An 11,188-nucleotide genomic window follows, 5' to 3' on the forward strand; every position below is an offset into this window, starting at 1 on the left:
TTTTTTTTTTTTTTTTTTTTTTTTGGATTTTCGAGACAGGGTTTCTCTGTATAGCCCTGGCTGTCCTGGAACTCACTCTGTAGACCAGGCTGGCCTCGAACTCAGAGGTCCTGCCTCTGCCTCCCAAGTGCTGGGATTAAAGGCGTGCGCCACCACCGCCCGGCAAAAGCTTCTTGATTAGAGGCAGGACCAGGTTTCCACTCAACCCTTTCAGTGCTGGGACGGTCTTATTTATTTATTTATTTATTTATTTATTTATTTATTTATTTATTATTGGTTTTTGGAGACAGTGTTTCCCTGTGTAGCCCTGGCTATCCAGGAACCCACTCTGTAAACTAGGCTGGCCTTGAACTCTGCCTGCCTCTGCCTCCAAGTGCTGGCTGGGATTAAATGGGCTTCAGTTTTCATATGTTTGAATTATTATACATGACAGGTCTGTCCTTTATCTGCGAATTCTATCCCCAGGCCTCCTTTTACTTATGACTTTGAAGCAGAGGCTCACTGGCCAGGTTGGCCTTGACATCACTGGGGCTGTCCAAGCAGGTCTTGCGTATTGGATCCTCCTGCATCCTATCTCCCGAATAGCTGGGATTACAGATACACACCACCAGGCTTGGCTGGAATAATGTCTTAAAAAATCAGGAAACTCCACATCAATATTGTTTATTTTTAGTTTCTTCCTTTAACAAATGGTAGACAAACCGAGCACCAAGTACATCCAAGCCACACGGCCTGATCTCAAAGGGAGGAAAAGCAAACTTGCTTCAGACTGATGAGATCCCTCCGCTGAGACCCCTCCGCTTCCTTTAAACCCCTCACCTGTGAGCCCTGCCTGGCCTTGGTAGGTGGGAACTCCGGGCCAACATCCTCTAAGGCTTTGATCTCCATTACAACGTAGGATTTGAAGCAAAGGAAGCACACTAAGGCTTTGACTGTTTATTTTTATCTCAGTGCAAATGGAAGTCCTGACAGCTGCCCTTCTGTGGGAAAAAAAAATCCCTAGCTGGGATGGAGTGGGGTGGGGGTGGGGCTTCCAGGGTCTGTCAGAGCGGATGCTAGCCACCACAGAAGCCCGAGTTAGAGACAGAATGCACATCTGCATGCACACTGTCACAGCATGGCTGGCGCTGTGAGTTTCTACCATGCTCGCCCTTCTGGGTCTCCTGCTCCCCTGTTCTCCAGACCAGCTGCACCAGGATGGGTAGTCTCATTCAGGAGCTCCTCTGTCTGAGGCTAAAACAAGTTAGGAATAATTGCCCGAGACGACTGACCCAAGCCAGTCTGCCCATGGGGGAGGGGAGCAGGCTGGACCACCGGGTTGAACTTGCACAAAAAACTCCATGGAGGTCGTAGGTTTAGTTTCACCCGGGAGTCATGAACTATCTACAGACTCTTCTGCCTCGACAGTCTCTAAAAAAAGTTACGTAAAGCATTAACATTTTCAAAGTGTTAAGCTTAGATAACTGTTTGACGAGGGGAAACTGAAGCACGGGAGGATGCACACTTCTCGCCACGCTAAGAAGCCGGACCCTTCCACTGTCTGGCATCTTCCTCCTTATGTCCACACACAAACCTGCTTAGTTGCTGTGTTGTTGACTTAAGCTATATTGAGCTGTGCATGATGGAAAGAAAGCCAGTCGGCTCACTTTAGTAAGTCAACAATGTTCCCGAGCTGCAGGTAAACAGAAGGTAACTCCTTGGGAATTCCCAGGGAGGGACAAGTCACCCAGCCTCAGCACCACCCAGATTTTTCAAAGCCTTTTTTGACAACCCAGAAATGCCTGGCCCTGACTCCTACCACTAGGTGTCGCACTAAACAATACCGAGACAGATGCCGAGGCCTGAGGCTGTCTGGACAGAACATCTCAAAGGAGGCATAAATATACATACTCCTTTATTTTTATACTTGCTGCCCCAAGTCACCTTCTGATGCACCCGTTATAGGTGGGTCTTTGAGTTCATACTGTGGTACTTTTTTTTTTACACAAACTTTTAAATATATATATATATATATATATATCCATTAAAATAGGATACATTGCTTAAATTTTTTATTACTTAATTTTTTTATGTGTATGAATGTTTTGCCTGCTTGCATGTATGTGCACCACCTTCATGATCGGTGCTGGACGGTGTGGAATCCCCTGGGACTGGAGTTGCAGACTACCATGTGGGTGCTGGGAATCAAACTCAGGTCTTCTGGAAGAGCAGCTAGTACTATTAACTAGTGAGCCATTCCTCCTGCCCTGCTATTCTTTTTAAAGAACTATCTACTTTATCTCCCAAGTGCACAAGAGACGGGGAGGGGCTGGGAGCTTTTCGAGACAGGGTCTTATGTTGCCCACACTGACCTCAAACCAGACTACATACTTTTAGTGTATTCCAAATTATATTACATTTTTTCTCATTTTTGCAAGGTGTTTCCAAGTGTCAACAGGAACTTTACCAAAATGATTAATATACTGCAGTAGAAATTAGACAAAATGACATTGGGTGCCTAGGTAAATTTCTAGGTACTTTGTTTTCTTTTTTAGGAAAATGGGAACAACACCTAGCTTACCAAATTACTTCTGAGAACTAACGGGGATGCATACAGAGCTGGGTTCCTCTAAAAATTTATACGGTGATATTTCCAAGTCCATGCTCATACTTCCAAAGCAGAGACACATGTTTCCAGACAAATGACACCCATTTCATACCACAAAGTACCTTAAATATTCCGGGACTGACATGCAATTCCAGCACTCAGGGGTAAGCTGAAGCAGAAGTCTTATAGTACAAGGTTAACCTGGACAACACAGTGAAACTCAGACCAACCTGGGGCTACAACAGAAACCCTGCCTCAAACCACCTCACCAGCCCAGATCCAAGCTTAGTATTTATAAAAGCAAGTACACCATAAATAAAGTTAAGTGACTTCTTAACTAATGCATTCAATGAAAGACAGCGTGGAATTGAGATCTGCTTGTGATCAGTCTCGCTGTGTCCCAGTCACGACACTTGCAGATCAAGCTCACAGAGATGAAGAGAATTTGGGAGTTTTAACGTTAACATGACCCTTACTGTCTGGAGGTTTTTTTTTTTCCTGGATTTTGAATCCCCCCCCCCGCCCAGTGTCCTCACATTCATATTCTGGGGCGAGGCATTGGAATTCTGAAGAAAGGAGAGTTGGTACACCAACTCTCATCAAGAAAAAGATCATGCAAATCTCACCAGAAAGCTATGCAGAACTGTGGAGGCCTCCTGGGTCTATTCTGACAAACTCTGATCCAAGCTGCTTTAATTTTCTTGAGTCTACTCAGGCTCCTAAGTAGGGTGGGAGCAACACTTGTACTTTTGCAAGTCAAACTAGAAAATTATAGGCCCAAATCCCGTTTTGGGGCCACAATGCTGCAGTCCCTGGGGAGCAAGGAAGCTGGTAGAGCCAGCAGGTCTCAGATGTGGTCCGGTGTTAGGACTATCTTGAGTCTCCTGCAGGATGCCTCACAGTGAACTTTCTTAGCTATGTTTAAGAGGCACTAAATCAGGCTCTGCTAGGCTTTCACAATAAGCTCCGGCTTCATTCTATGCAACAAGTGAATTCTGAAAGCAAGAACTCAACAGTTACAGTTGCAAGGAAGCTACAACTTCTACAAAGATGAACACTTCGCGTTACTTAAGGGAAAATACGGTTTCCATTTGGAACTAGGGTTTGCCCCCTCCCCCGGGCAACAAGATGACTGACCCCTAGGAAATAATCTAGGAGTTCTCCAAGCGCTTGTTTTTTTGTTTGTTTTTGCTTGTTTAAATGTCAAAGTTTCTACAGCTTCCATGGGGCGGGGGTGAAGGACAGCCAAATGTCCCTTCATTGCACAGAGTCTGGAACAGACAAAGCACAGACGGGCCGGAACCACTCATATGTCCGTCGTCGCAGAAATTTAGGAGAAGCGAATCCCTGCACCCAGCCACCATTTCCACTCTTGGGTTTTCAAAAGATCAAAAAAAACCGGAAAAGATCTGCAAACTGGCACATCGCTAAGAGGAACAGCCTAGCAGGTCTGCGTCCTTGGGATCTCAGCAGCTTGGGACCCCAAACCAAAATCGACGGTGGGAAACCCCAGGGAAAGAAGGGTTCTTGCAGAGGGCTGGGGTTACTGAGTGCAGGCTGCAGGGAAGTACCTAGAGGGAGGGGGCCTGGTCGGGAGGACTTTCCAGCCACTCAGGGCTCATCAAAAAGTTCCCTGTACATGACCCCAGTGGCTCATCGCAGGGAGTTTCTCCGACGAACCCCAGCTCTGGGTTTAGGCTTCTCAGTCGAGGACGAGCCAGTTCTTTTTCTAGTCTGACTGGCTTGGAAATTCCCCGCGCCTGACCCCGCCCCTGAGAAATCCCCTGCCAGCGTTTATAGGGCGCCGCGGCGGCGCTGCCGAGCCCACAACAGTCGGAACTCGCCACCCAGCCGCCAGCAGCCTGCACCCTGCACCCGCTCAGCCCGCACCAGCCATGTTTCAGCCAGCCGGGCACGGCCAGGACTGGGCCATGGAGGGCCCGCGGGACGGCCTCAAGAAGGAGCGGTTGGTGGACGATCGCCACGACAGCGGCCTGGACTCCATGAAGGACGAGGAGTACGAGCAGATGGTGAAGGAGCTGCGGGAGATCCGCCTGCAGCCGCAGGAGGCGCCGCTGGCCGCCGAGCCCTGGAAGCAGCAGCTCACGGAGGACGGAGACTCGTAAGTGGCGGCGGGCACGGGCAGGGTCGCGCGGGGCCTGCAGCGCGCACCGGGGTTGCACGGCGGGGCCGCGGGCGCCGGGACGCCAGCCTCCCCATCCCATCCCCCCCGGTTCCCGGGAGCCCGAGTAGCCGAGCACAGGCCGGGGGCGGGGCGCCAGCGAGGACGCAAAGTCCGGGCCTGGCAGAGTTTCCGCGCAGCCGCCGGGCGCCGCGCGGCCGCGAGGGGAAGTACAGGGCGTTCCGGGCGGCGGAGGGCGGCGGAGGGCGGGCCGGTCTGGCCGGCGCCCGCCCGGAGGGGGTGGGGCACGGAAAGTCCCTGGGCGTCTGCCAGGAACACTCAGCTCATAATAACCTCGCGGAAAACACCGCGGCCGCGGCCTCCAGAAACCCCGACCTTGCGCAATCCCCCGCAGCCCGCGCCTCTTGGGGGGGCCCCCACGCAGTGCGCTCACCACCCCTGGGGGGTTTCCCTGTCATCCCTCAGGTTCCTGCACTTGGCAATCATCCACGAAGAGAAGACTCTGACCATGGACGTGATTGGTCAGGTGAAGGGAGACCTGGCCTTCCTCAACTTCCAGAACAACCTGCAGCAGGTGCGCGCTCGCCCCACTGTGCCCGCCCTCTTTGACCCCCCGTGGTGGAGTCAGATGAAGCTCAGTCACCCCCAAAGCGTTTCTAAATTAATAGTCACCGAGTCCTTATCTGCCCTGGCCTTTTACATTCAAATTAGCCAACGGCTTAGAGCAAGTAGAAAAATCCCATGGGTTTGGTGAGGTTTTTATGACCCACCTAGGGCCTCCCGTTTGCCTGATCTCCTGTAGACAAATGGGAGGGTCATATTCCGTTAGCAGAAGGTGTCTGGGGTTCAGGAAACTGAAGACTATGGGTTTGCTCCATGGCTTATCCCCTTTCTGTTTCCTCTTCCATTTGTAGACTCCACTCCACTTGGCCGTGATCACCAACCAGCCAGGAATTGCTGAGGCACTTCTGAAAGCTGGCTGTGATCCTGAGCTCCGAGACTTTCGAGGAAATACCCCTCTACATCTTGCCTGTGAGCAGGGCTGCCTGGCCAGTGTAGGAGTCTTGACGCAGACCTGCACGCCCCAGCATCTCCAGTCTATCCTGCAGGCCACCAACTACAATGGTAGGTCTGCCAGTCCATCCAAGGATACAGAGAAAGGAGAGATGGGTCCACTTGAGTGTAGGCTGGAGCTTACACTCTGAACGTATAAATAGTTCAGACAATGTGGACTTTTTAAAATGTCTTCTCCTTGATACCTATATGATGTTCACTCAGAAGCCAGATTCTGAGTTCTTCAAAACTGGGGATATTTTGTGGTTGTCCCCAAGAAAACAGACATGAGACGTGTGAGGATTGAAAAATGTAGTTACAGTTTTTGTCTTATTCCTTCAGGCCACACGTGTCTGCACCTGGCCTCTATCCATGGCTACCTGGGCATCGTGGAGCACTTGGTGACTTTGGGTGCTGATGTCAACGCTCAGGTGAGGACTTCTCCCTCCCAAGCCCGACCTCTGCTGGGTTGGCTCTTACTGTGTGTGCAGATTTCCAGATGCAGCCGTAAACACGTCTGATTGCTTTTGGTTCCAGGAGCCCTGTAATGGCCGGACAGCCCTTCACCTTGCAGTGGACCTGCAGAATCCTGACCTGGTTTCGCTCTTGTTGAAGTGTGGGGCTGACGTCAATAGAGTAACCTACCAAGGCTACTCCCCCTACCAGCTTACATGGGGCCGGCCAAGTACCCGGATACAGCAACAACTGGGCCAGCTGACGCTGGAAAATCTCCAGATGCTGCCCGAGAGTGAGGATGAAGAGAGCTATGACACGGAGTCAGAATTCACGGAGGATGAGGTGCGTGCTCATTACTGCCAGAGCGGTCCGTTCTCCCTTGACACCCTTAGATCTATTCTAGAGCTGTTTCTGTATCATAGAGATCTCAGTATTTAACTTCTCAAGCTCAGCTTGCAAAGCCAGGATCCCAAGAACTTATCTCTGGTTTGCTTTAATAGCCTCCCCTTTGGGCTGAGGAATGGGGAGGGTGGTAAGAAGAAATTCTGGAAATTGAACCCAGGCCTTAACATGTGGTAGTAGGCACGTGTTCTACCATTGTGCTACACCCCCTCAAGAGCTTGGTTTTGGTTTTTTTTTTTTAAAGGACAGAATTGGTAAAGGAAACTCCTCCAGCCTGGTGCACTTGTTCTATTTAGGTTAAGGAGGAAAGAGTCCAAGAATAGGAGTTATTTGCAGAAGCAGCTCTCCCGTTATCCCAATGTCTTGGTGAAGTTCCAGAAATTTAATATGCCTTTTCTCCTCTCTTTTAGCTGCCCTATGATGACTGTGTGTTCGGAGGCCAACGTCTGACATTATAAAAGGAAAGTGGCAAAAAGAACGCGGACTTGTATATTTGTACAAACAGAGTTTTATTTTTCTAAAAAAAAAAAAAGAAAGAAAAGAAAAAAGAAAAAATAAGAAAGGGTATACTTAGCACCACACCACACAGCACCTAGCCCCAAGCATTTTACTGTGGCAATTCAGCTGTTATTTTTGTGAAATCTGGGGAAACAGATCATTGAAATTCAAAGGAAATGTCCCTTAAGGTTCATGTTTGTGGGATTTTTTTTTTGGAGGTGATTTTCCAGAATCTAATGAAAGGACCACATTTTATTTATTGTGCTTTTGATTGAACCACCATAGACCCAGTAGCTGACCCCAGTGTGTCCTCACAAGTAGGAGCCAGGTGTTCAGTGGTATGTGCTTACAAGTCACCCCCGACTAAGGTTTGTGTTGCCTTCTTGTAAATGTTGTATATGGTGTATTTTGTTGGTAATTATTTTGGTACTTCTAAGATGTATATTTATTAAACAGATTTTTACAGACAGCATTGTCCTGCTCATTTACTATTCTGAGTGGCTTGTTCCTGAGGACTGGAGACTGGAGGGGTTAAGGAGGGGTTTTCAGCCAGCTAAGGAAGTTCAGAGAGCAGCTTCTCACATGTAAGCCCAGCCTCCCAGCAAAGCTTTGCAGCAGCCTCCAACCCCTGTGTGGGAGGGAGCCTGCTGCAAGGTGACAGGAAATGCCAACCTTGGGTTGGAGTACCAGCAAGCCACCTGGCCTGTCACTGAAGGCCCTGTTACCATTTTCTTGATTTAAGGGGTGTTCCAGAACCTCCTTCTCAATAGAACTTAATTTGGACAAGAGGAATTTGCTGAATTAGTTTGATTTAGCTGGGAAAGTCCTCAAGAGTGGACATGGGCTTAAAATGGTACTGTCCTGACATCTCCTAGGAGATAGTCACCTCTGAGACTTCTTATTCATTGACTCGGCTGTTGTAGGCATTGCATAAGTCCAAAACACATGACGACGGTGCCGGGTATCTAGTGCTGAAAAAAAAAATACAGTGATTGTACAACATCCTGTGTTTCACAGGGGAAGTAAGAAATCCAGAGAACAGCTTGTGCAGGGACGCCCCAGAGGAAGCGGGTTCACTTACCGGGCACCTTCTTTGTCAGGCTGTTAACCATAAGGCCATGTATCTCGTCACTGTGGTCTCAGGGAGAGTAAGCTTGAAGAATCTTTATCAGCACAGGGTTCCAATGCTACTGCCAAAGCAGATTTCACAATAAACTTGTGATGATTACGTTTAGATGCTTGGTAGTTAAAGTTTTTGTCCCTGGGACAGATCTCCTGCTTTGGTAGAAAGGAGTGAGATGACATCCAGTGAGTGTACAATAATACATTTGATGTTTTTCAGCTTATAGCTAAGAAAGTATCTCTACTACGCTTCATGACCCTGTTCTGGATCCACACATGATGTCAAATAAATATGATGTCCATCTTCGTCTTATACCAAAAGGGAGCCAACACCCAGTGTGTCTTTTCTATATAAAAAGCACTACTGCAGACTGGGTAAAGCCAGCCATGTCCCATTCCTGCAGCGCCAGTCCATCTGGATGTAACCACCATGGTTGTCCCTCCATGTTCTCCGTCAGGCGCCCAGAGCGTCTAAACATAGGTGTCCAGTGCTGCTCACATCGATGCTGATTTAGGCTCATCCTACAGTGTGAAAAATGTGAGGGTCGGAGAGAGACCCCTCAGACCCTAAAGAGCAAAGGATAGAAATTTGCCTTCGATTTTAGAAAGATGCCTACATAGCTTTTAAAGCCAGCTTTGCTAGCATATACCTATAATCCCAGCATTTGAGAGGCTGAGGCAGGAGGTTTGCCATAAGTCTGAGGCCAGCTAGGACTACCTGAGCAAGAGCACATAACTTAAAACCAAGATGCACTTATACAGGTACACTTTGATTCCTGTAGAAGGTTGGAGAAACAGAACAAGAGGATGTGGCCTGTCTCCCCTTGATCTCAGAGAGTGGCTCTTAAGTTCGGGTATTACCCCCCGATGGTTGCAGAAGGAGGGTCCTCTTCTGGGTCACAGGAGCCTATCTTAGTAGCCTTCAAGACATCATGCACTAGCCTGGGTTTCATGATCTGCACAAACCCTGAGGTAGCTAGATCCAGCAAAGACTAAAGTTCACCCTGGTTCTTTATCTGCTGCCTCTCTCATACTGATTGGTTGAGGCTGGAGAAAACGTTAGAACAGAAATAATTTATAGAAAGTCTTCAATTTTCTAAATAAAGGACAAGACAGTTTCAAACAAGGCAAAGCCCTCCTTCACATGCCTGATTTTCTCCTGGAAGCTGTAGGTCTGTCAGGACTGAGACAGAGAAATAAAGGAGCCTGGAGGAAGAGGGAAAGAACAGCATGAGGGAACTAAAGTCATGTGAGGAACTTCCTTGGTTTGTTCCTTCGTTCCCTCTGCCTCATGCCTCTCTGCAGGACACATCGCCTTGACAGGGCAGGTGGACTGGTTTTTTCCATCAGGAAGAGTTTTTCTGTAAAGGAGGAAACACACTCCAGCGTGAGCAATCTAAGCCCTGCCATTGTTGAATGACAGAGCAGGAGGGGAGGCTTGCCCTCAGCGCCTCATCTCCTGGAAGTGATTACGTAATGAGAACCAGAACTGAGCAGGAAGGTACAGGATTCCTGCCCCAAGGCCCACATCTTCACTAACCTTCCTAGTGTAGAGCTTTGTTTGACAAGAAAAGTCAGATTTCTAGAACTTTGTTCAGTCCCACCCAAAATGCATTCCCCAACCTGTCATCCCTGGACAAGAACTTCCAGGTTGTTTCGACATTTTACGTAAAGGAACATTCCAGAAACTGAAACTTGCTAGTCTGTGTGTGTTTCCCTCCTGAGAAGTGGGACCCTCAGTCCCATTCATTCATTTGCATTATGAGGTATTCTCCAGGCCGCCTAGAGGCATCTGAGAGGAAAGACCTCAACTGAGAAAATGCATCTATAAGACCAGGCTGTAAGCCAGCTTGAAGGGCATTTTCTTAATTAGTGATTGATGGGGGAGGGCCCAGCCCATTATTGGTAGTGAATCCCTGGGCTGGAAGCTCCTGGGTTCTATTTCAGTGGTTCTCAATCTTCCTAATGTTGTAACCCTTTAATACAGTTCTTTATGTTGTATTGCCCCCCCAACCAAAAAGTTATTTTCATTGCTACTTCATAACTGTAATTTTGCTTCTCTTATGGATCAGAATGTAAAAGTTTTTGGTGATAGAGGTTTGCCAAAGAAAGTGTGACCCACAGGTTGAGAATTGCTATGCTATAAGAAAGCAGGCTGAGCAAGACATAGGGAGCAAGCCAGTAAGCAGCACCCTTCCATGGCTTCTGCCTCAGCTCCTGCCTCCAGGTTCCTGCCCTGTTTGAGTTCCTGTCCTGACTTCCTTCAGTGATGGACTGTGATGTGGAAGTGTAAGCCAAATGAACCATTTTCTTTCCAGCTTGCTTTTGGGTCATGATGTTTCATCACAGCGAGACAGCGGTACTTCTCACACCTAACACTACAACCCAGGACAAGCATTTCTGCAGCTGCTTGTACTGGACCCAGCATCAGGAACTAAACCCCATGCCTGTAAGACTAGCACTGGGAGGTGGTCACAATACCACCCCGACTTCTGGGATTAAAGGCATGAGCCACCACCTCTTGGCAAGAATGTTAGGAGTTCAAGCATGAGCTGCCATGCCCAGTAACTTAAAAGTAGTTTTAAAGGTCATTTTTTTTAAAAAAAAAAATGTTTTTTCAAGAAGCAAGGCATGTAATTAGTGAGATGACCCAGCAGGCAAAGCACTTGCTGCAGAAGTGGTCCCCTGAACCCACACAAAGATGGAAGGAAAGAACAGAACCAACTCCACAAATACATCTTCTAACATCCGAGCAATCACCATACATGCAAGTGCCCTGAACCCCCATAATATACATACAAAGTCACAGAAGAAAAAGAAGAGGAGGAGGAGGAGGAGGAAGAGGAGGAGGAGGAGGAGGAAGAAATAATGTTAAGCCGGGCGGTGGTGGCACACGCCTTTAATCCCAGCACTTGGGAGGCAGAGGC

At 48.4% G+C, this 11,188-nt stretch overlaps 1 protein-coding gene across 1 annotated transcript; it reads left to right on the plus strand.

Annotated features, from left to right (window-relative positions):
* The first annotated feature begins 4,366 nt into the window (after positions 1-4,366).
* On the plus strand, positions 4,367-7,608 carry Nfkbia (NFKB inhibitor alpha). Its single transcript, XM_028782178.1, has 6 exons — positions 4,367-4,709; positions 5,196-5,304; positions 5,645-5,855; positions 6,126-6,214; positions 6,321-6,581; positions 7,052-7,608. The coding sequence occupies exons 1-6, from the start codon at positions 4,483-4,485 to the stop codon at positions 7,097-7,099; spliced, it is 945 nt and encodes a 314-aa protein (XP_028638011.1). The 5' UTR covers positions 4,367-4,482; the 3' UTR covers positions 7,100-7,608.
* Positions 7,609-11,188: the final 3,580 nt, after the last annotated feature.

Source organism: Grammomys surdaster, unplaced genomic scaffold, assembly GCF_004785775.1.
Source record: "Grammomys surdaster isolate TR1022 unplaced genomic scaffold, NIH_TR_1.0 98, whole genome shotgun sequence".
Classification (NCBI taxonomy): Eukaryota; Metazoa; Chordata; class Mammalia; order Rodentia; family Muridae; genus Grammomys; species Grammomys surdaster.

What these genes read in the sequence shown, in the direction of transcription:
- Nfkbia (XM_028782178.1), top strand. Translation starts at nt 4,483, where the DNA reads ATGTTTCAGCCAGCCGGGCACGGCCAGGACTGGGCCATGGAGGGCCCG. An exon ending in CTCACGGAGGACGGAGACTC is followed by an intron (nt 4,710 to 5,195) that starts GTAAGTGGCGGC and finishes GTCATCCCTCAG; the next exon opens with GTTCCTGCACTTGGCAATCA. An exon ending in TCCAGAACAACCTGCAGCAG is followed by an intron (nt 5,305 to 5,644) that starts GTGCGCGCTCGC and finishes TTCCATTTGTAG; the next exon opens with ACTCCACTCCACTTGGCCGT.